General features: G+C 50.4%; 6 protein-coding genes across 6 annotated transcripts; 4 read left to right on the top strand and 2 right to left on the bottom strand.

Moving 5' to 3' along the window:
* Positions 1-341: 341 nt before the first annotated feature.
* On the top strand, positions 342-1537 carry HO133_009170 (uncharacterized protein; the record flags this gene model as incomplete). The annotated part of the gene is made up of 2 exons (XM_037300031.1): positions 342-497; positions 548-1537. The coding sequence occupies 2 exons, from the start codon at positions 342-344 to the stop codon at positions 1535-1537; spliced, it is 1146 nt and encodes a 381-aa protein (XP_037154857.1).
* Positions 1538-4222: 2685 nt separating this feature from the next.
* On the bottom strand, positions 4223-9096 carry HO133_009169 (uncharacterized protein; the record flags this gene model as incomplete). The annotated part of the gene is made up of 7 exons (XM_037300030.1): positions 4223-5518; positions 5572-5723; positions 5776-5916; positions 5975-8404; positions 8472-8727; positions 8779-8841; positions 8899-9096. The coding sequence occupies 7 exons, from the start codon at positions 9094-9096 to the stop codon at positions 4223-4225; spliced, it is 4536 nt and encodes a 1511-aa protein (XP_037154856.1).
* A 759-nt stretch (positions 9097-9855) lies between these two features.
* Positions 9856-11701, bottom strand: HO133_009168 (uncharacterized protein; the record flags this gene model as incomplete). Its single annotated transcript, XM_037300029.1, has 3 exons — positions 9856-11336; positions 11392-11585; positions 11637-11701. The coding sequence occupies 3 exons, from the start codon at positions 11699-11701 to the stop codon at positions 9856-9858; spliced, it is 1740 nt and encodes a 579-aa protein (XP_037154855.1).
* A 282-nt stretch (positions 11702-11983) lies between these two features.
* HO133_009167 (uncharacterized protein) lies at positions 11984-13124 on the top strand (the record flags this gene model as incomplete). The annotated part of the gene is made up of 2 exons (XM_037300028.1): positions 11984-12279; positions 12341-13124. 2 exons carry the CDS (start codon positions 11984-11986, stop codon positions 13122-13124), a joined length of 1080 nt encoding a protein of 359 aa, XP_037154854.1.
* Positions 13125-14084: 960 nt separating this feature from the next.
* On the top strand, positions 14085-15314 carry HO133_009166 (uncharacterized protein; the record flags this gene model as incomplete). Its single annotated transcript, XM_037300027.1, has 1 exon — positions 14085-15314. The coding sequence occupies one exon, from the start codon at positions 14085-14087 to the stop codon at positions 15312-15314; it is 1230 nt and encodes a 409-aa protein (XP_037154853.1).
* Positions 15315-20797: 5483 nt separating this feature from the next.
* HO133_009165 (uncharacterized protein) lies at positions 20798-23699 on the top strand (the record flags this gene model as incomplete). The annotated part of the gene is made up of 5 exons (XM_037300026.1): positions 20798-20935; positions 20990-21343; positions 21403-21826; positions 21876-22043; positions 22093-23699. 5 exons carry the CDS (start codon positions 20798-20800, stop codon positions 23697-23699), a joined length of 2691 nt encoding a protein of 896 aa, XP_037154852.1.
* Between the last annotated feature and the right edge of the window lie 614 nt (positions 23700-24313).

Here is a 24313-nt window from a genome sequence, read left to right as displayed (position 1 = left end):
ATGAACAGTAGTATTCCTCCCATTCGCTTGATGAACCCCGCGTCTTCTGCGTACACGCAAGTAAACCTCGCGTACGGTAAAGCGGAAGTTGAGTAAGAGCTAGGGACTGTCGTTGAACCAGTCTATCGGGTATATTTCTCACTCGTGTCATAAAGTAGGGGCCGGGATGGCGAGGCAGATTCGAGACAGCGGACTTCCCCACAGTAAGGCTAAATCAGCAGCGCCGCTTCCTAGCTTCAGTCTGATGATGAGCGTTTCATTTGCCCTCTTCTTCTCTTTTCCAAGATGCATTTCAAGCAAGAGATACTTTTCACCTTCACAACCAAAGGCAGTACGCAATAATGGCCAACGACGAAGGCAATTGGGGACCCGCTATCCTCGCCCTCACCATCGCTTTCCTCGTAGTCGTCCTGATTTCCCTCTTCCTTCGTATTCTTACCCGCGTGTGGATCGTGCATCAATTTTGGTACGATGATGTTGCTATCATCCTGGCGGTGGTAAGTGCTTCCCAGCGCTACTGGCCTCCAGCTTGCTGACCACCACACAGCTCGGAACCACTATAGGCGCAGGGCTCGATTTCAAGGAAGTCAACTACGGCTTTGGCAAACACCAGCAATTCCTCTCCCCCCACAACTTGCAAGAGTTTAGGAAATACACCTACGGGGAGTGGATTCAGACTTTTGCTACTCTTATGTGGACTAAAGTGTCCATCTGTCTATTTTTGATGCGACTACCCAACAGCAAAGCGCTGCTGTTACCGCTACAATGTGCCGTGGCGTTTCTACTCTTCTCGAATACTATTTTGACCGTTGTATGGATCATGCAGTGCCAACCGATCCACGCGGCATGGGATAACAGGGGCACTTGTATGAGCAGGGAGGCAAAAGAAAGCATCATACTTGCTCAAGCGGTCATATCGGTTATCTCCGATTTTGCTTTTGCAGCCTTCCCGATATTATTTCTTTGGCGGGTACAGATTGATCTCAGGACTAAGATCGGTTTATGGGTTTTGATGTGTCTGGGATTCATCACAGGAGCTTGTTGCCTTGTCCGGACAGTGCTCAACAGTCAATCCGTACCCCTCGACGGCACATACAACGGCATCATCAATTGGCTATGGCGGCTATTCGAGGTGCAGGTTGGGATCATTGCTGCTTGTATACCGACCCTACGACCCTTGTACCTGTGGGTAATGAGACGCGTAGGGGGTGACACGCAAGGGCTGGACACGAACATCAAATTTCCGCTCACCAACGATCCAAAATCGTGGGTCGAGAACGTTGGTGAGGGAACAGAAAATGGCAGTGATACTGCCATGAATGACCTCGACCACGACCACGACCATGACCACATCCATGGTCATGGACATCAACGCAAGGATACCATGACGGATGATCTAATCAGGGAAGGAATTCTTGTCTCGAAGCCCATGAATACAAGTGTAAGAATGGACTCCGCGCATTCTGAGGAAGCCAGCGAGGATCCTCGATTGGAAAACGAAATGCAAAAATACGGGATCGATGACTCGTTCGTCTGAGCCTGAGAGGAGCTACGCCCGTCCCATGGGCGGCTAAGAGATGGCCGTCCAATTGCTCCACAACTCACCTTCATCGTCTCGTCGACCTGCGGTGATCCTTCACCCCGTAGGGAAGTGAGTCCTCTCGAAAACATACCTTTATCGTGACAAAAATCGCTCATGCATTGCTAGTTGATGTGTTCGCATCAGCACACTATCATCAGCTTTGCTGTATCATCGCGAGCATTGCCGGGGTCTGATGTAAAGAAGGACCAACAGACTGATTTTATCTATCCTGACCAGAGCACAGCGAACCATTAGGCCGTGAGCGACAGGGAGGTCGATCAGAGAGTGGATCAGAAGTCACGAGTAGAGAGAATATTTAGCAGGCAAAATGTTAAGAAAAATCTTTGCAGTCGGAGACGTTGAAGTAGTCTATTCTGACGCCGATTTTGGGCTTCACCCGTAAAACAGGTGTTATTCACAAATCAAAAATCACTACAGCTTGAGCGTTGAACGTCAAAATCCCTTCTCGTCCCTGTAAAGTCGTCCATGTTTCAGGGGTTGCTACCGCTCCGACTGCCACCCTTTTTGACCTCTCGCCTGCCGCCAACCTCCCCACGAGGGTACTTTGTCCATTCACGACGTCTTCTGACCCCTTCTCCCACAAACACCCGACATCAACGTAGTCTCGAAACGCGCAGGGCGTCCCTCACGAAAATGCAATCGCCGCTATTGGCCCGGGCCGATACGACCAAGGGGTCCGTCGCCGCTTCCACCACACTCCCTCGAGCGTCTACGGGAACAACAACGTCAGCCCCATCAGACCGGTCTCGGCAACCACATCGCAGTGTAAAGTGGTCCCGTGCACACGATCCCTTCGGGCGCGAAACCGAAACACGTGTCGTCCGTGCGCACCCCCCCGCCCGGAATAGGTAGGACCCAGGCCTTCGATGACCGCGTCTTCCCAAAACCGGATCACCCGTCATCGTTATCCTCCGTCGTGGAACCTTGTCCCTCCCTCCCTCACTTCGGACGTCCGTCTCATCCGCGCCCGGCGTCGGGGAGCCTGCGTCCGGGTGTCCTGCGGACCGTGCACTTCTCCTCGATCGCCTCCTTCACGTTCCTGGAGATGTTTTGGCGACGGCGTTTTTCAACGTTGGGGTCGTGTATGCTGTTTCGACTGCTCTATCGATCATCTACCTGAAAGGCCGCGTGTTCACGTTCTTCGTAGATGGACCTGGATTTGGTAATGGGTTGTCTGAGTTGAGATTGTGGTCAATGATTGGCGTGGAACTTCGGTCATGGTGCTGTGGAGTTTCTCATTCGACGTCGAGGTCGTAAAGGCGATGTTGATGGCGGGTTGGGAATCCATGATCGGTGGATGTTTGTGTTAGGACTCCCCTAACGCTGGGAAGGTATGGGAAATTGATCATGAAATTTTCGGGTCTTGAGCTGGTAGCTTGTTAATGAGACGGGATTTTGAGTATCTATTGAAAGAGAAATGTAAAGAAGAAAGAAAATCGTTTAATTTTACACATGCACATCTGTCTTCCCCTCTAAGGCACCCCTTCAAAACCACCGTATCCCTCTAAGCATATCGGACAGGCTTGACTGACGTCGCTTGTGACACTGTTCTCGATCTTAATCATTTGACCAAGAAACCCCCTAGTCATGGTAAAAGTTGCGGAGTGGCCTACAAACCGTTAGATTCTCGAACCTGTGTTTGGTAGTGATCCGTTCAGCATGAGAAAATTGATGTTCTGTGTGGTTGAGGCGAAGGGCAAAGAGGTTTGACCTGTTCGACAGCACACGAGAGCAGCCTTCGAATCAAGCGTCGACGTCTCAACAAAAAAAAAGCCATGGTGATTAAGAGTTCGCATTGCGTTTTGTCAATGTGTGGCCCCTACAAAATACTGTTTGTACCTGGATCTAATGTTGTCTATAGACGGTCAGGGTATAGTCATGAAGCCACCATCGAGGCAGCGTAAAAGGTATGAGACTTTCTGTAAAGGTCGCCGTGGGTGGGGAGGAATGGGACGACAGGATGGCTCACGCAATCTGCCCCGGAGAAGGCCTTATTTTGCACTGCTGAGAATATTCGGACATTGAGATCTTTGGGTGAAACTGAGTAAAACGTCCTGATAGCTTCCCCCCTGGGTCCTTGTAAAGAGAATTTTGGTGATACTGCCGCGTGTGCAGTCCTAGTCGCTGCCAGATAGTGGGTTGCATTAAGTGTTGAGGGTGAAGACAGTTGTTGAGGGAGATTCTAAGTAGGGTTAGAATGGATCGATGACACCAAAGCAATTGACCTCACGTGATGGAAAGTTCCATGTACTCTCTAACAAGTCCGCTGAGAATACCTTCTGCAACAATGGAATAGCCGCAGAATCCGTATCATTGCAGACATGTTGAAATTAGACTTCTCGCCGCTGGCTTTTACCTATTACCTCAATGCTAGCGCACGAGACTCAGCAGTCTGTCTGGTTGCTGTATCTCTCTGTCTTGCGAATGAGAACGCTAGAGCTACCGTTTGAACATTGAGCCCGCATGATGGCGGTCCTACAAGTAGAATTGTTCGTGTTGTATTATAAACTGGAGGTTTCTCCCATAAGAACAGAGTGGTATCAACACGCTAATAGTAACTTAATCAGTGAACAACAATATTTTTCTCCATCTCAAGGGAGCGTCCTGCTGACAGCTTTCTCAACTTGATCCCTTCGCGCCACTCACATCCCGAGGCCTCCTGCTCAGAAGGCTTCGCCGACTCCTTGGACTACCTGGCCCACTATCTTGCATGAAAGTGGTGTGGATAGTGACATTTCCTTCCCCAACCTTGATCGTCTTCTCACCTCCTGCCGTAGAGTCATCGATAAAGAAAGGTGCTTCACCAAGGATGTGATCGCCCAAGAATTTGTCGTCCTTAACTTGAACTTGGAATTGGGTATCGGCAGAGCATGGTACTTTGAACATCTCATGATCCCACGTGATTTCTCCAGTGGAGGATTTGACACCTTTCGTTTTGTGAACTTCTTTAGCGCCTTTCGCTGAAACTTGCTTTATGTGGACTTGGATTTTCGATGTCGCAGGGAATCCGGAGGCGGATTGCACCAAGAACATAGCACTGCCAGCTTCTCCCTTGCCAGGCACTCCGCCCGCGACACTCATTGTAGATGCCGCTCCAAAACTCTTCTGTCGTACGTGTGGTGGGGTTTGAGGAGCCGACGGGCTGTCGTTAATCATTGGAGCTGCACGCTGTGGTGTCCCCAACGGTGTTGCCATGGCGGAGCCTCCATTGGCGATTGGCTCCTCTATCTCGGGTGGCTCTACCTCTCCATTGCTTACTTCTCGACTGTCCTTTCTGCCCTTGAAGCCATGTCGTAGGAACGATGCACCCTTGACCACACCTCCACCAACTGCTCCGCCGACCTTGCCGACCCCTTTGACGGGTGCACCGACAATCTTGCCTGGTGCTGCAAATGTTCCTGAGAATGTCGAAGATCCTTGACGTGATCTAGTGACATAGTCTGGCTTGAAGAGCATCTTCAGCCGAACTACACCTGACTTACCATCCAGTCGTAGCACGATCTCACTCGGCTTGAAGGGCTCGAGTAAGTCAAGGTTTATGGTGGCTTCGCCGAGAAGGTCGTCCTTGTCTCCCATATCCCAATCAAAAACGGTGAGCTTGAAATTAGCGGCTGTTCGGGACTTGATTGGACACTCGAAATATTCATTCCATGCGGGATGAAGCGTTTTCTTTTGAGTCTTGGTTTTGTACATTTCCTTGCCGTTGAGGTTGAACTTGCAGTAAGGGTCACTGAATCCATTGCGATCAGCGGCCGGTAAATCGTCAGCGTCTAAAACGTCAATGCGTAGGTTACCCATGTTGTTGATGCTTTCGCTAGGGTCTAGGTCCATCTTGACAGGCAGATACCTAAGATCAACAGTGATTCTGCTGATAGTACCTTCAGCGCCCTTTAGGATCAATTCAGTCGGTTTGTACTGCGAAGGTCGTTGATTAGCGAAACACCACTATCTATCCATTAAAGCCTTACCAGGCATCTCTGCAACACGTCCAAGGTATTACCCTGCAACTTAGCGATTGTATGATCATTATCATGTTCATTGTCACCCTTTTTGTCTTGCTTTTCTTTCAGTCGTAAAGTGATCTTGGATACATCAAGTTCTCGTACAAAGGCATCCCCAGCTGAGCGAGCGATATTAGCACTGAAACAAGCCAGGATTCTATCAACACTCACTTTCGCCAAACTGGGTCTGTCGCGATCTGGCTTTCGATGAGGAGTATGAGGGAAATATGTAGTCGTCCATGACAATCTCCACGCGCACGTCTGGACGCGCCAGTGTCCCTTCTATGAGCTTAAATATGATAAGTCCAGACTCTATAGTTCCCAAGAGTCAGCCATAAGACGTTTGTTCAGGGCGTCCAGGCTAGCATACCGTGCTTGAGGAGCTCTTCCGGGGTAAGCCTTATTTTTTGTGGAACTTTTGGCCCTTCCCCTTGTAGTTCTTCTTGTTCCTTTTCGTTCTTCGAAAGTTGCTTAGCAAGATTGGTGTCGATCTTTCCGTGTTCTCGGTCTTTCTCTGTGGAGCTCGGCGCTATTGTAGAACCGTTCACTGTGCTGCTCCTTGGTTCTCCATCTATGCTGCTCTTAGATTTTCCATCAATGCTGGCTCTTGTGCCGTTGATTGAAGGTCTTCCTGCAGCCTCTTCTTCCGCAATTTTTGCTCTTTCTTTCTCTGCTTCTTCTTCTTCTGGATCAATGACGTTGAGTGTGGGGTAGAAAGAAACAGTGAAGTTGAGAGTTCCTTTCGGAGATCCTTTGCCGTTTATGCGCAAAGGCTCTGACAATTGTCGCTTCTCCCCGTGAACTTCATACTCCCCGTTGTCGGCTTGATGAATATAGTCAGCGGTGTCTACGTAGAGAAGGCCGAGTGAGCGATCCTTCCCTGTGGTCTCTTGGTCCATGACCTCAACTGTGAGCTTCTCACGTGGCGAATGAACTGGTACATAGATAATTTCGTCCCAGTCGGGGTTGAGATTGTTCTGGAATGTGACCGTCTTGCCTTTCTCGATACCAGACAGGAGGACTCGAGCGTAGGGATCAGATTTACCCATGGTCTCCAAGTTCCGGAGGTCGCGAGCGCTTCCGAAATGAAACCGCATAACACCGATGGGCGTGATGTAGCCACCAGAGCCGCCGAGCGCGCCTTTCAGTGTCACTGGTTTCCACTGTAACATCATCTTGGCACGACCAGTCTTCGCTCCAGCCAGGTTGTACCACTCTTGACCCTTCCCCATCAATTGCAACATATCGTCCAATTTGATTTGGTAAGTGCCCAGTACTGGATCAGTCCCGAGATCGCGGTCATCTTTGACCACCATGCCCAGTCTGGCTGCTTTGCGGTCAGTGACCAGGAATTCTTTTGAACCGTTATCCCAGATAGGATTATTGGTCCTTTTGAGTTTACGAGTCGTATGGATTTCTTTACCATTGAGGATGAGGGCTGCGTACGGGTTCAGCTGCCCGATCAAGCTCTTGGTACCGTCCAAATCCTTGGCTTGCTCGACAGTGAGTCTTGCGATGCCGGTGTTGGATTCAGGGGCTGGTCCAGTGGTACCATCCTCCATCTTCTGGCCCTCTAGAACCGGGAAGAAGCGAACGTCAGCCTGGATGATTCCTCGAGCTTTGCCGTTAGCCGTGACCTCCAGTTGTAGGTTTTCATGCTCTGTCACTGCTTCCAACTGGTCAAGAGGAAATGCTGCAGTTCCAAGGTCCTTGTCTTTGCGATATTCGTTCCAATCGTACACTTGAAATGTCAAAGAATCGGCGAGAGAGGTAATGATAAGATACAATGTATCATTCCAGCGAGGATTGGCATTCTCTTTGACTGTCTTGGTTTTGCCAAGAGGGTCACGGCTGTTAAGTGAAAGTACAGCATATGGATCTGGACTTCCTGCAACCTTGTCCGGGTTCTTTAGACCTTGTGCACCGTGTATCGTGACCGCTAGTACGCCAATGGCTTGGTCGACTGGGTTTCCTGCAAGCATTTTGGCGATCTCGATGGGGAAAACATTTGGGTCGTACATGATCGGAGCAAGGTTACCGTGGATCTGCTCCTTGATGAACCCTTCCAGTCCCGGGATGAAATTGATGTCGAAGCCTAATGTGTCGCCACCCAAGGGCTTGCAAACATAATCAAGGTCCGGCTTCCCAAGGAAACAAATTTCAACCTTTTCGATGTGTGGAAATGGAATTTGAAGCTTGACCTTGACCCTCATCAACCCGGAAAATGCGAAATCCTCGACGATGATGTCCATTCCATGACTAATGACTCCTTTTCCGATTCGGATCTCAAGTACAACCTTGGGGTTTATCTTGTTCTTGAGTTGCCGAGCAGTGAGGTCCATGGTGTCATTAGGCGTGAAGCTGAACTTCCAATCCATCAAAACCGTATCATCTTCGGCCTTTGGATATGTCTTGACATGATCCATTCTGGGTGGCTTGGAACCCAGAGTAAATACCTTCATACGCATGCTGTCGAGAAAGGTTGGTGTGGAAGTACTGAGGACCTGATCAACAGAGTTGATGATTGTATCGCAAAGTACTGGTGCGTAGATTGGCCAGAATTTGACCAGAAAGCTGTTAATCCATTCAAGACTCTCTGTGTCCGTTTCCAGACGACTCTTGGCCATTTCTCTGTTGACATCATCCCGGAAGTTGCGACGTACCCGACGAATGGATGTACGGTAGTAGGTCGCACAGCAAGCCATGATCAGCAGCACCCATCCAAGGCCACCTCCAACCAAGGCTACAAACCATGAGCTCAGACAAGCAAATACTATGATACCCGCATTGTGATACCAGTCTAGCAGCCCATTAGCCAACATCATTCCAAAAATCAGTCCATCATGACCCGAGGGTCGGAAGCGTACCACCGAAAAACTTGTCGTCTAATTTGCTCTCTAAAAGCGTCTGATGGTCAAGGAGACTCTCTTGGGCTTCCTCCGATGTGATACTTCCCTGACCGAACCTGGGCGCCCAACCGGTCTTCGCAACGAACCGAGCGGTTTCGTCTTGCTGCATGTGGCCATTGGGGCTCTTAGATTCTCCATCCGGCGCTGGTGATGCAGGTACCGCACCCTCTTTACTCGGCGGAGGAAGATCATATGCGTCTGGCGTACCATCATCCTATTGGTTCTATATCAGCACAGGTTTGTGCAAAAGGGTAGGGGGACAAACAATGTCCGTAGCTATGCCAACACCTTTAGGTTTTTTGTCGTGATGAAAGCCTGGCGGAACGTGCTACTCGGTGTCAATCATGTACCTTTGTATAGTTGAGTAAAGGAACAATAAGCTTACCGATCTAGCTTGGGCAGCTTTTTCTTCTGGTGACGCATCAGGATCGAATTGAAATGCTGGAATTCCCGCATTCTTCGACTCATCAGTCATGACTGCCTCCGCATCTTCAGCCGTGACTTTGCTATCTGGGTCTTGTGCTGCCATTGCCGCGCCCTGGGACTTGAGCTCCCCCGCCCGCGAACTCAGATTGGACATCATTTTGGCGGAAAACAAGCCAATGCAAGGTTATGGTGGAACCTCAAAAGTCTGGCTTGAGCTCATGGAGGGAGAAGAGGTGAGACTGGCTCAAGTATATTCGCAGTTGGCTTACGGCTAGCTTCGTTGAAAGACGAAGAGATGAAGAAAGTTGGAAGTCGCGAGTTGAATGGAATGGAGCTGGTGGAGCTAGCAATTGAGAGCCAAGGCCCCTCGGCCAGATCCGTTGAGCTTTTAAGATTAAACTCCGGCGCTATGAGATGGACCCGAAGACCCTCATAAATCCCTGCACAGCTGAAGTAGGTAGGTTAGTACCTTAGTAAATTGGGATCACGACATGATAATGAGGTTGATAGCGGATTTCCACTTGGTTATGATATCGTTGTGTCACTCATTATTTGCTCATCGCAGAATCTCTCGCAATGTGGGCATCTTTTACGGAGATGAGCTACCTGTAAGCGCAGGAAGCTCAGCCAGTGCACTGTGCACTGGTTAATGATTCTTGGCGAACTCCGAGGCCTGCAGCTAATCAGAGCTACGAGGACCCATGCTGTGGAGACTTTCCGGCTTAATCCACCAATCTTGGAGGGTGGTTGAGAATTGAGTTTATGCTGCGTGTTCAAGTAAAAGCTTTTGCTGCGGAAGCTTCAACTGCTATCCTCATCTCGCAGTATTTATACAATTCGTCTATGTAGAACATCGCTAAAGTTGCTAGAATCAATGTCATAACAGACCTCAGAATACTTTTTCCCTTTTTCACGCTCAGCGAGTTTTGATGACTCCAGCCGCCACCAGTTTCTGCACCTTTTTGGCGATGTCTGGGTTCTTCATGTGATCCTGAAGCGCAGCAGGGTCTCCCTTTGCTTGCTGAAGAATACTCTGCATGATAGGGTCTTGTAGTATGCCCATGATCTCCGGATCCTTCTGAATTCTCTCCATGGTCTGCTCCTCCGTCTCCCCAGCACGTCCCGCGAACTGAGCCTGAATTGCTCGTTGCTGTTGTTGTTCGATCTCCCGACGGTTGCTACCATCATCCTGTTCCATTGCTTCTGTGCACACATCCGTACACTTGCTGTACTCCTTCATGGCGAAGTAAGCTTGCGCTTTCCTCAGATATGCTCTGATAAATTTACGATCTTTCTGGATTGCTATGTCGCAATCGCCAACGGCGCTAGGGAATGTCATCAGTTTGATCAAGGCCGCCGCGCGGTTGGAATAGCCTCGAGGATCGTCAGGGGCTCGCTTGGTCATTTCTGTGTACGCTTCGACTGCTCCAGGCCAGTCAGCTTCTTTGAACTTTTGGCCACCAAGCTCTCTCGCCTTCTCAGCTTCTTCGGGGTTAATGTAGGCGTCCTTCTCTGCTTTGATCTGAGCCTTCTCAGCGGCGCGAAGCTTGTTAAGGATGTCAGGTGTACGATGCTCTGTCAGGCACTTCTGGTAGTTGGTGATAGCTTGTGGAAGGTCGCCCATCTTCTCGTATGAAGTGCCGATACGGCCGAATGCCTTGGCGATGATCTTGAAGTCTGTGAGGACTTCGCGACCTTCTTCAATAGCTTGCTTGCAGGTCGCAATAGCGTTTTCGTAATCTCCTTTCTCAAATTGTGCCGCACTCTTGTTGGTGAGATACGTGATATCCTTGTGCAACCCCCAAGCCTTGTCATAGTGCTCGATGGCGGCGTCGAACTGTCGTTTCTTGTAGTTCTCTGTACCCAGCTTCTTTTCACCCTCAGCGTCTTCCTTCGCCTTCCTTGCCGCAACAGCTTCTTCGTCTTCAGGCTCAGGCTCCGGCTCCGGTTCCGGTGCCTTCGCTGGCTTGGCAGATGAAGGGCGTGCATCTGGCATAGCGACGTCCTCTTCCGCTTCTTTGGAGCCGCCAAAGTCTGGAGTCCCCTCGCCTGGTGCACCTCCCATGGACATGTCGATCCCTAATAGTACACTCATGACCTGAAGGAATCGCGGGTCCTGCATCGCACCGCCAATGTCATTTGGATTTTGCTTTAAGTGCTGAAGCTTCTGCATGAATTGAGGATCTGCCAGGAACGAGCGAGTTTTGGCGTTGTTTGCGAGTTTTGCAAACATCTGGGGGTCGTTGAAGATGTTGCCCAGGCCACCGCCCATACCACCTCCATCGTCCGCATTTGCTTCGGCATCGATGGCTCGCTTGACGGCAGCGAGACCTGATTTGGCTTGTGCGTTGTTAGCGTCAAGCTTCAATGCCTCCTCGAAAGCATCGTTGGCTCCAACTTAGAGACGACAGTCAGCAGACTCTCGATTTGTACCCGGAGGACTCAGACACACCTAGATCGCCTGTACCGTGCAGCGCAGAGCCTTTGCGGGTCCACCCTTTGGCCCAGTCAGGCTTTATTTCCGTGGTCTTGTTTGCATCTTCCAAAGCTTGGTCAAATTCCTTTTTCGAAGCGTAGGCACCCGATCTATTGGAGTAGAGAACATGGTTCTGTGGTTCGATTTCGATGGCCTGGGTGAACTTCTCACTAGATCAAGTCAGTAAGCAGCAAAGTAAACGCGAAAAGCTGGTTACATACATTGCCTCTTCAAACTTCTTCTCAGTAAACGCTTTATTGCCTTCGGCTTTGAGGGCGTCCGCCATTGTAACGATTTAATGTATACAATTACTTTGTTTCCGGTGATGACAAACACCGAGAAAATTTTGATGTTTTGTAGAGAACAGTGGGCGTGTGCGATCGGATTTCTACAGAAATCGGTAGAACTGATGGAAGAAGGTCTGCTCAGCCCTAGCCGAAAGCTCTGAGCGGATCCATTCCGCACGCGCCTGAAATCGCGGAGCCCACACTTACACAAATTTCTTGAAGATTCACTCCAATTCTCAAATCACCTCTCGATTGAAGCTCGGTCTTGCTTACTTTCAAATATGACCTCCTCGACGGAGGGGGTGCCTCCCAAAGATCAAGATGTCACAATGACGGAACCAAGTGGTGTGTCAAGCCCCAAGGAGCTCAGGAACGCATTGTACGCCCGGTGTGCAAGCTTTGAAGAGGGCCATGTGTTCAATCAGGATGAGCTCTTCGCATTCGAAATTATACCTGACAACAGCGTCGAGAAATTGCTGGCGTACACGAAACAGCTTGCGAAGGATGGGTTGTTCAAGCTCATGACTAAGGATGGCAAAGCTTGCTGGAAGGTGGTTAAGAGAGCGGATGCCATTAAGTAAGATATATTGTCAATCTATGTTTAAAAATAGTAGCTAACGCGCAACTGCAAATGTTAGATATCGTTCCCTCTCTCAAGAAGAAGCCCTCGTGTACTCGTACATCGAGGGTGCGGCCCGTGAAGGAATATGGAGTAAACTCCTACGTAATAAGACTAACTTACACATGACTACCATGAATCGCGCCATCAAGTCTCTCGAAAACAAAAACATGATCAAGGCAGTCAAGATTGTCAAATATCCCAACAGAAAGACATATATGCTGGCCAAGCTCCAACCCTCCGAAAATGTGACTGGTGGACCGTTCTACACCGATGGCGTACTGGACGAGGAATTCGTTCATCAGATGTCTTTATGGACGGAAAAGTACATCATCGGGAGGAGTTGGTGGCATCCACCACTACCAGAACACAAGAAGAAGTCAAGCTCGAAAATGACTCAGGAACAAGCGGAGGAGCTTAGGGCAGGAGAGCTTCGGCAACGAGGGCATGGTAGAGATAGAAGCAAGACGATGTTACCAATGCATCCAGGCTACCGAGGCTTCCCCAATCTGTCAGAAGTTACTAAAGCTATCAATGGGTCTGGATTGTCGGGCGTGACTATGAAGGAATCCGAGATGGGACAATTGCTCGACATCCTCTGCTGGGATGGGCGGCTGGAAAAAATAAGACACGGCAAAGCGTACAGAGCTATAAAACAAGTCGATGGCGAAGACGGAGTGGAGCTTGGAAATGCACTTACAGAGTCTCCGTGTGGACGATGTCCCGTCTTTGACTTCTGTGAAGAGGGAGGGCCGGTGAACGCGAGGAGTTGCGAGTATTTCCAAGAATGGCTTCAGTTCTAAAAGTCCTCTCATTTGACCTAAAAAATTTGCTTCTGCATAGCGTGGGCGTGGCTTTGAATCGAAGATACCCAGGAGCGCGGCATTGCATTATAAATACGTATAATGGTTGTCCGGAAACTGGTGAGGATCTTGTATTGCTGGCATGGTCCTTGCAGTGCTCCGAGTGCCTGGAGTAGGTAGACGGGAACATGATCAAACGATAATTGCATCATAATGAACCCTGAATATCTCTCCGCGCGTAGATAATGCTCATAAGGACACGGCCTGTGTGTTGTTGCTATTGCATGTGGTGAATAGGGCAGCTCCACATCTTCGGCAACCGGCAAGTGTTTCAACGATGGGAGATCCCCCACGCATAAATGTACCGTATCAACATCCTTCATTTGAACATTTTCTGTATATTCCACCTTAGATAACACGAGTCATCGCCCAGCTTCGTGAGGATAGTAAGACTTTGGCATGCAATGCAGGTACGAAGGAAGCCCAAGATGGCACTCAAGGCTTGCATCGCAAATTGCCCATCGTTTCAGACGCAACATATGGTCGAGACCCTGTCAGGCTTGTGGTACCTGATCATAGGTGCGCAAAAGAGGCCAAACCTGCTATTGTGTTTCACTCCCCCTGCCGGCGCGTATAAACTCGCTGCGGGAGATGCGACCTCCTTCCTCCATGCTTCATCTACAAGAGCTAAGTAACGGCCAAAGGATTTCTTCTGTAAATTTCCGGTTTCCTACCCCCATGTCCGCTCCATAGGCATGCATGAACGTTCAATGTGTTCTTGTCCGCATCTTTGAAACGATTTTTGCGAGATGGGTCCACTCTGCTGTAAGCCGTCTGGTGGGATTGCGTGGTCATTTCGTTGCAACTATATGTATCTCAGCTCTTACCCCTCGATTTTCTGCCATTCATTTTTGTCAAGAATTTTGACGTAATAGTACTGTCTTTTATCTCATCTTGAAGATGATGCTGTCACTCGTTTATGCGTCTTTACTCCTTGCTGCTGGCAGCAATGCATCTCCATGTAAACTGCACTCTGGAAACTGGACCTCGTCTTCAACAACAGTAGCAAAAGCTGCTCTCCATCGTGATGGTCATGGCAGTGCAGCCGTCAATCAGAACCAGAAGCTTGGCACTCAAGCCAACGCCGGGCTGAACCTGCCTTTGCCCTATTCTCAGGAATCGCCTGCGCCGTCTAGCACCAGCGCAAACAATGCTGGTCCGAGTGTTGCTGGCAGCTCCGACACATCTGGCACGTCTGACACCTCTGCCTCCCTAACTCCCGCGAGTGGAAGCTGTCCGCAGGGTTTCCTCAACACCGTGTTCAACACCAATGCCGGCCAAAGTTCTGGCTTCCCCACCGCTACTTGGAATACTCTCACAGAATACGGAATAAACAACTGGAGTGCGTTACGCTTGCAGCTCCAAAAGACCTTCCTGCTTACTGACAAACCTTTCCATCTAGTCGGCTTTTCCCTCGATACTCTCGACAAGCAAGCCGATTACGACCTCTCCGCCACTCAAGCATCCCAGCTCAGCGGTGCCTTCAATAAAGCTCAGATACCCATTGTCATGGACCACACCTACATACAAGACGCTGTCGGAATGCTAGCAAACAACCCGCCACTATATCTCGAACTCTACAACGAGCCCGACTTCTCTTTCGAAGGCCTGACACTCACCGAAGAGCCTGCTCCCTCTGCTTCAGACCTAAAAACCCTCCTCGACACACCACACCCAAACACGAAATTCATCTCGCCAGCCCTTATGGATGCCAATGGTCCCTGGCTCGGCGAATTCTTTCAGGCCTGCAATGGCTGCATCGATGACTTCCACGCTATCGCCCTGCACGTATATAATCCCGATCCCCAAGGCGTCCTGGACCAGATTACACAATTATACGGTACGTGGAACAAGACCATCTGGATCACGGAACTTTCGCCTGCTACCGCCGGCTGCGACTTAAATACGGCTACAATGGCCACCTACATCAGTACATTGATTCCCGAAATCCTGAAGCTCGGTTACGTCGAGAAGATCTTCTGGAATAGTGGGGAAAGTGACAGCACGACTATCAACCAAGCCCCTGCGGCGTGCAGCCCGAGTTTGACCAATTCAGATGGGTCGTTCACGCCGGCGTTGCAGGCTCTGGGGGCTGCGTGTGGAATCAATCCTGGCACCGCGACGTCGTAAGAGGGAAGGGAGGCCTTTATTGAGGCATTAGTCGCTGTGGCGGATTGGACTTGGTGTTTTAATAACTATCTTTCTTTCGTCAGCGCGCTATATTGATCTAGATCTATAGCAAGCTGCATCCAATACAGAGTTTCATATCGACAGACACATTCTTTTTCATCGGCGCAGCCTGCCCGGCTTTAATATCTCCCACTTACCTCCCCCAAAATCGTTCTCCTCCTATCCAATCCCTCACTCATCTCGCTCCTCCTGTCTCCTCGGTAGCTCGCTGTATCCCTCCTGCGCGCATCATACCCCTCACGATCCCGAACACCTCTCCCATCCCCCCCGTTCCCCTCGTAACCATCCATCCTCCGACTCCCCCTCCTACTAACATCCCCCCCGTTCCTCTTCCCCCTCTTCCTCTCCCTCTTCTCCCACAACCTCTCCTCCTCCTCCCGCCTCAACTCCTCCACCCGTTCCCTACTCGCCCCCCCTCTCCACACCTTCTCGTCGAAGATCCCCGCCTTCTGGCCCCCCGGATATTTCCCCTTCCGGACTTTGCCCTTGCGGTGGTAGTATGTGCACGAGATGTAGAATCCGTGGACGTGGGATGGGATTACGCCCGCGATGAACAGGAGGCAGTTGATGAGCGTGTCGGTGTAAGGGCCGGTGAGGAGGAGGACGGAGAGGGGGGGGAAAAAGAGATTGATGAGGGTGAGGCAGAGGCGGGTGAGCATGTTGGGCGATGCGCGGGTCGGGATTGGGCTTTACACGGTTATTGGGCAATGGGACATCTTGGAGGGAGTCAGTGGGAAATTACGGTGAGAGTAGACATGATGGAGGCTTTATGGCGGTCATTGAAGGCCCTGAGGCCGCGCCTGCCAGGTTTGGGGGGGACGCTTGCAGCCAGGAAAATGTTTATGCCAAGACCGGAATGCTTGGCAGAATTGGGTCGAAACCAAAACGGGCCTCGGCAGTCTTGTGCCATGCTTTTACTTCTATGTTGTCTACACCATTTTCTTGAGGCCTGAACGACACATGTGAGAAATGAGGACTATAGATAGAAGCAAGATGGCGTTCTGATCCTTCAAGGCCAAAGGCTTTGGCAGCAGCACAACGAGCCCATCAACCAGGACAAAAGCGACGAGAGAGACACGGAGCGATGAGGTGTCCATATCTGGAAAGAGAAATCCAGCAGCGTGACAACAGGCTGCAGCTGCAAGGACAGGTACCCCACAGGCGTTTACTGTCTCTGTAGCAGCATCTTGCGAGTGCAGCTCAACACCTTCATTCAAACCCATATTACCAGAGAGAAACCGCCGAAAACAGCGCACGCTTCGAGAGAGCTCATCAGAGACCCAGGGAGACATGACAGGTGGTCTCAGCTATTCAGTCCTGTCGGCCTCGCCAGTGTAAGCTCTCCTGGCCGAAAACAAGAGCAGCATTGAGGACTTGGCCACGGGTAACGATGAATTATCATTGAGATCACCTAGAGGATATCATCAGCAGACTCCTCTTGATCTCATCGCTGCAAGACGTACTGTCTTCAGCTCGATGTCGACCAATATGGATTTATGAGGCAGGCAATAAAGCAGAGAGCAACGAGACGAGTCATTGCGCTGGCTGTGGCAAAGGCTCTGATCAGTCCACGAATCCAACGCGCTCCGCCCTGGGCATTTCCCAGCCTTCGCCAATACATACCTCACCTTTACTTCACGTGTTCATTGACGATGACTGCGAGATAATCCTTCAGCGCGCAGCCGTCTTGGCGAAGGAGCTCGAAATTCGCCGTTGCAATACGAAGGAGGTCTCGGCATTCGATAGCCTCGGCAGTCTCATTTTATGATCCTTGTCAGCGTCTCTGTTACATGCTGCTTGGCCTAGAGGTCGCTTGACGATTGAGGTGGGAGCAGTAATTTTGGAAGGCCACCGCGGAGATTCCAAGGCTGTTCATGACTCGAAATCTGGTCATGCAAGAAGGCCACTGTGTGCGGTTGGCGCTAGCTTTGTAAGAATCCGTCAGGACCTACTTCGGCCGGCTCACCTATTCCGCAACATCGTGCTGATCGGCACCTGGTCTGAAGCGCGGTCATAGAGAGATGATCGACAGAACGCTCTCGCGTCGACGAGCTCTTTTTGTTCTACATCTAATACGTCGGGATGAAGCCGGTCCATCTTTCAGCCCACTGATAAACATCTGAAGTATCATTCTCGTCTCTCGTTAGTGTGTTTCCCATGGATATGCCCGTTAGTATAGGCGTTGATGCGGGTACTCCACGCAGTCGAGTATCATTTAGCTGGTAGCCCGGAGGAGATCTCAGGGTCCACGATGGGATAGGGTGTTGATGCATCGGCCGCTTGGGGGATGTCAGCGTCTGCGGCCCAAGAAGCATGTTGAAAGATGGGACGGTCCCAGAGGCACGAAGCTTGCGTCCTCCCGTGTCGAAACCTGGTAATCCAAAGCCACCAATGTCACACACCTCGCGGGGCTAGAGATCTCCACTCCTCCAGGCACCCCAACGATTCAGTCATGGCTTCAAGCAAAGAACAATCGCCCCAATCATCTCAACGGCGAAAGCATTTCAATTCCGTGGACTTGACTCCACTCTCAGATGCCGGGCGTTTGTAGGCTCTCTTTCGCCTCGGCACGCTCCGAGATGTTTAGGTTATCCTCCTGACCCTTGACCATTGGCGCAAGGGCTGTTAGTGTGGGTGGGTACGGTCATCAGGATCAGAAATTGCATAGTCATCCAACACTAATCCTTCTTCCATACTCCGTACATCCGACACCGCTTACGCTCATGATCTAGATCCGGAAAGCCAAAATTGGCAAGCCATGGCGCTTTGCAGTCACTATGGTGTATTATGCTGTCCGCCGGACTGACTGAACTACGCAGCTCCTCGTGAGGAGAGAATGATGGTTGCGGAAGCGATTTCCAAAGATGGTTGCCAATTTTACTTATTCCAATTCTTAGCCTGGGAAGGAGCGTTACTGCTTGCATTGCAGCCGCAGAGCAGCACAGATGGAAACAAATAAGCTCCCCTTGGGAACCCGGTTACACACAGACGCACGGAGACCCAGAGATCTGAGCTGCAGATCTGCGTTCTCGTGGTCGGTTTCCCAGATCTTTGATATTCGCAGACCTGGCTGTGCAGCGGGAGGCGACATTGAAGCGAACATTGCTCGCCTCCCCGTCCAGAAAAGAAAAAGCATTTCTGCACTCATGCCAAATGGTGACTTTGACTCTTTGAGTATTAGCCGTCGCGCGGTCATGAAGCCCCTAGAAGATACCTTAGTCGACGAGCGCGCTACAGCTATTGGGTGCGTTGGAGGCGGCACATTTGTTGGTACGCAACTAACAATGCCGAGCAGAGAGCATATTAAAACCTTAGTCTCAGGAAGTGTCACCCGGACGAGAATACGAGCGATATGTTTTGGGTCAGTTTGATCTCATGAGAAAAGAACGGTGCAAGAGATAATGATATCGATTACTTTATGCAATTGCTTTTTTGGAGTCAAATCTCGTGCCATAGTATGATAATTAGCACGGATGGGGGGGGGGGTAAGGGGTTTTGACAGGGCTATTCTTGGGGGATGAAGACGTCAGTGGTTTAGAATGGACCGTGGCCGAGACTCGGACCGAGAAAAGGTGAACCGTGTGTGGCGTGGCGCGTAAGTTTACTTATGGCTAGCTGAAGCTCAGTCTTCTGACCCATCTCCCAACTTCGCAACCCGCAATAATTGAGGAGAGCCTTTGGGGCCGCGAAAGGAAAAGACAGAAGAAAAAAAAAGAAGAAAAAAAAAAGAAGAAGAAAAAAGTGTGTGGAATAGAAGACGATAGTGTGACTGGTGAGAAGACGAAGATTGAAATTTTGTATGCAAGAGGAGTGGAAGCGCCCAAGGTTTAAAATAATTGATCATTGATCAATGATCGATGATGATGATAAAAGATAATAATACCTGTAATGGAGCTATCATCGAGGTTGACAAATACTTTTGCGTCTAGGCACTCACCTGCAGGCGCCCGAGGTTTCTCGCTTATTTTCTCACTTGGAACATGGACTTTCTATTGGCTGTCTATACTTCCCCTGCTTCAAAAGTGCGACGTTGTCAGGAGAAAGAAAATCTTGTTGAATCCATCCCAGACTTGGCATCGCGTGTTGGAGAACCGCTCCGTTGGAAGTTGGAAGAGGAAGAGGATGGAAGATCAATGTACGATTCGAATTGCCCGCTGATCTCAGTAGCAGATAGTAGATCTATCTGCTGGGAAGATGGGAAGATCGGGGGGTGGATGACCTGTGTGATGAGTAAGACAGGCACGAGAAGATTGACTGGAGCGTGACCCAGCCCGGAGACTGGCTCCGGCGGGCCATAACGGGATCTGCACGGCCACTAGCGGGAAAGGGTTTCGTTACCAAACTTCCAATCAAGTTTGGCTTCCATGGATCCGATCTCTCCATCCCTTGATCCATGTGCCCCAATCTTGAAAATAGAGGACCCTAGAGGGCCCTAGAGGACCCTAGAAGACCCTAGAGTCACATTCTTCGGAGATGGGCCCATACGAAAAGGAAAAAGGAAAAAGGAAAAGAGAAAAAGAGAAAAAGAAACCACCAAAGGGCTGACGCTGACCACTGCCGATATGGATGGCTTTGTTTGCCATGTTGGAAAGAGGACGGGGCGCAACAGTGTCCCGCGGCCTTTACAAATCCAATGAAAAAAAAGGGGGTCCAATGGAAATGAAAAAGTCGATGACGAACCATTCCATCCAATCTCTGCCCTCACTCCCAACAAAGCCCGCTGTCACAATGCAAATGGCTGAACAAGCGCTCTGCCCAGTGCTCACAACTCCAAGCTAACCATCTCCCCCCCTCCCCCCACCCCCCTTCCCTCTTCATCGTCTTGCTCAATCTCAACGCTCAACGGCTCGACTCCGTACCAGTCGTGACCCTGATATCGACATGGGTCATCATTAGCCATCCGAGCCAATGCAAGCCACCAAGATCTCTGACCAGGCATTCCTCCCATACTATCACCCACGCTATGCACTCCAACACTCAAGCTTACGCCCTGGGGCTGCCGCTAAGTTGTTATGCCCCGTATGCCGACCTATTAGAGCCGGATGTTTGTGGGGAAGAGAGTGAGGCAAACTCGGTATTCAGCATCGAAAGCAAAATGCGACTCGGCAATCTGCGTAGAAAACTCTCAGATGCACTTGTCTTTCCTTGCCCTTGACTACTTGCATGCACGAAGACAACACCATGCAGCTGGATAAGTGGCTCATATTCGACCACAGGCCTAGATCTGCCACTTACCCTGTGTCGCATAACGGAAAAGCCCTAATCTATTTGAGATTGGCGTTGATAGTGCTCGTCGATATCAGTACCAGTACACCCATTCTCACCATCATCACATGCTAGCATGCTCCATCAAGGTCAAGCAGTTTAATGGATCGCTGTCCCACTCGATTCGCCCACTTTCCTTCATTTCGTCGTAGGAGGTCATGGACGGCATCAGCACCACCTTTGATCCGGACGATCTCTCACCCCAGCCTCGACCACCAGTGCAGCCAACTCGACCTCGAGAAAAGTCGAAACGTCCCCAATTATCATGTAACCCATGCAGAGCTCGCAAGGTCAAGGTAAGTCGAATTCCAACTCCAGCTACCACATTCCTCTTACGCAGACGATGCCAGTGTGATCGCATCCAGCCCTGTACGGCGTGTTCTCTACATCAGATCGCCGAGCTATGTGAATTCGACCTCTCCGAAGCTGAGCGGCAGCCCATACTTCAAGCAGAGGCGCTGAAGGAACGAGACAAGACGATAGCTAATCTTCGCAATGAAATGGCCATTCTACGTGGAGAACCTATCAAAGCCGAGCCGACCGACGACAACATTTTTGCACGTAGCGGACAAAAGATCAAATTGCCTCCGAAAGTGACCAAGAAGCCTTCACCCCTACCGCCACTCCAAATGCAGGCCTTCAGTGGAGATATCAATGACAACATCTACTTTGGAAGCCCAGGCATGACCAGTGTTGTCGAAGAGGTAAGCGCCCGTTCACTCCTCGGGATCGTCTTACCATCCCGCTAAGGTGTGGCCCCCAGTTCGCGCATCTCGCTTTTGACCGTAGACCTTCGAATCTCACTCATGCCCTTCCTCGTGCCACTGATATCTTCGCCTTTCAACTCGCAACGTCTCATCCATTTCCTACCCTTTGGTCTGCTAAAGATGACACATCGAGCCTGGTCAAGCTGCTGCCACCCGAGCAAGATCTCTTCTTTTATCTCGATGCTTTCCAACGTCGCGCACAGTTCTGCTCTTTCCCTCATGTGCCCGATCAATGTACAAACAACGAGGTCGCACGATTCCTGGAGAACCTTGAGCACAACGCCGCTCTCTATCCCGACATGCTGGCTTTGCTTTTCGCCACCCTAGCGCAAGGCTTGCAGGATGGTGTGTACGACAAATTTGGCGGGAAATGGGTTGCCGGTAGCGTTGAACAGGAGTCAAAGAAGGGCGATGTCTACAGTCAGTATCAATGACTAGAACCCTGCTTTCCCTACTAAAGATTAATCAGTCGCTGCCGCTTATCAGTGTTTGAGGCTTGCTTCATTCATGAGCCGGCCAACATTACTTGTCATTGAGGCACTGGTGATGATGGGACCATACCTTACCAACAGCGGCAAGTTTCTTGATGCATCGGCTCTTTTCGGCGGCACTGTCAGGCTTGCTCAAAGTATTGGCTGTAAGTCGATCATCGCTGAACAGCTTTAGCTTTGTGCTTACGTATATAGTGCACCGGGATCCAAGTCAATTGAACCCTCCAGCACCTCCCAAAGAGATGAACATTCGAAGAAATCTTTGGTGGTGGATGATACACATGGATCAACAGTACTCAATGGCGCTGGGGAGACCTATGGCAATATCAAGCATGGGCGATTGCCGACCACCGGAGCCGATAGTCCCAGATCCGCTCGTCCAGAGCCTTTCCAACTATCTCGTTCAATTCAGCATCCTGGGACGCCAGATCCTGTCTGCTGGCTACCTGAACAACGATCAAATTGACAAATTCTCCGACGATCTGTTGGCCCTGCAAAAGACTCTGCCTGCTCTGATTTCACTTGATATGAGCTGGCTAGATAAGGACAAGGTACTCCCAGGATGGCCTTTGGACGCTCAAGCAGGGGTCTTGCACGCAAAGACGCACAACTTTCTTATCCTGTTGAACCGACAACGAATTGAGAATGTGCGTCGTAACTCTGACGGACCCAATATCAACTTCTCCCCTGTTTATCCCAGTGTGGATGCAAACAATGTGCCCCGCGGCAGAGGTCGTGTCCTCATGTCCTGTCGAGCGCTTCTAGTTGCTTTTCAATTCTTCTCAACTCGAGTCCGTGCGGCCATGATCTGCTGGACAATGGGCCAAATGGCCTTCAACGCGGCCATGATCCTACTCTTGTCCATGCTTGAGACAGGTGACACTCAGGATTTGGGCGCAGTTCAACATACGTACAGCACCTTCCTCGAAATGAACAAATTAGGCATTCATAGACTAGCTGGCGCGGCAGTTGAACGACTGGGTCTTTTGATGAAAGAATTCCGAGCAGGTGATCCTGCGAACGAGACTGTGATGGGGCAGCAAGGCATGATGCTTCTGGAAGATCCTGGGCTACAGGGTTCTATGCCTGAAACATTCTCACCCCTCAGCTTCCAAATGGCCGGTGGGTCTGACACCCCAGGCATGAGGAGGGAAGGTAGCGACACAGGGTATCGTACAGAAGCGTCACAACTTGCAAGAAAGAAGGCACAACGCAAATCAGGTACCGGTCGCGAGGGGAAAGGAAAATCAGAGAAGAAATCTATTGGAAAGTCCGCTCAGCGGCCGTGGACAGACCGTCGCTTCTCCGACGGTGCAACACCCAAACAGTCTCGAAAACGCAAAGCCAATCGAGGCACGCCTATTCTTTCTCTGTCTACTGTCCTTCCAGGTCAACACAACTTCTCGGTCACGCCACAACCAGCCATTAAGCCTGAAGATGATCTCTTCTCGCCAATTCAGTCAACATACCAAGGCTTCCACCCCATCAACTCCCCACAACAACACCAACAGCAGCAGCAGCAGCGCCATCACTTCGAAACCACGCCTCGTCCGCAAGCGTTCCCCCAACCCCATCAGCATGTCGCAACTTTAGCCCACAACAATCAATCCCACGCTGCATCAGATCCTGGCGATCACACCTTTGCTTTCAGCAATCAGACCACCCCTGGGTCAGCCGGCAACTACTTCGATGAAACTTTAGGTCATCATTTCGCCGGCGAATTCGACCTTCACACGCCCTACTCGGCGCCACCTTTCAGTTTGCCGGACGACCCTTCGTCCTCGTACGCACAGCACTTTTAACAGTGCTTAGACTTGTGTGGCGCGGCGTTTATACCCGGTGGGAAACGGTGCCACAGCATGGAACACAGTACATGTGTGTGGCATCTTCAGCATAGCCTGGCGTCTCAGACTCGGCGGCTATACATCTGTCTTTTGCCGGAGCGATGCATTATGAGCGATTTCATTCTAAACATCACCTACTGCTACTACTACTACTACTACTACTACTACTACTACTACTACTACTACTACTACTACTACTACTACTACTACTACTACTACTACTACTACTACTACTACTACTACTACTACTACTACTACTACTACTACTACTTCTACTACTACCACTACTACTACAACCACCAGTCCTTTCGCCTGTCCAGCTTCTTCAACATCTACCATCACCCACCATCTCTTGCCCCATACCAAGAAAAAAATCCATCCGAGATGTGCCAACCCCAACACCAACACCATCACCCCTCGACTTGGCCATTTCGGACACCCCGAATCGATCGCCCAACTCCACCTCCCACACCAGATTGTTCCAACCTATAGCACCACCAACGATACCCGTATGAGTACGTGAGGGCATTTCTGGACACCTTGTCGTCGAGCGTTCTCTACACTACCATCAC

The sequence above is a fragment of the Letharia lupina genome, assembly GCF_014066315.1.
Source record: "Letharia lupina isolate WasteWater1 chromosome Unknown contig_6, whole genome shotgun sequence".
Taxonomy (NCBI): Eukaryota; Fungi; Ascomycota; class Lecanoromycetes; order Lecanorales; family Parmeliaceae; genus Letharia; species Letharia lupina.
The sequence above is the reverse complement of the archived record's forward strand: the minus strand, read 5'-3'. Positions and strand labels throughout refer to the sequence as shown.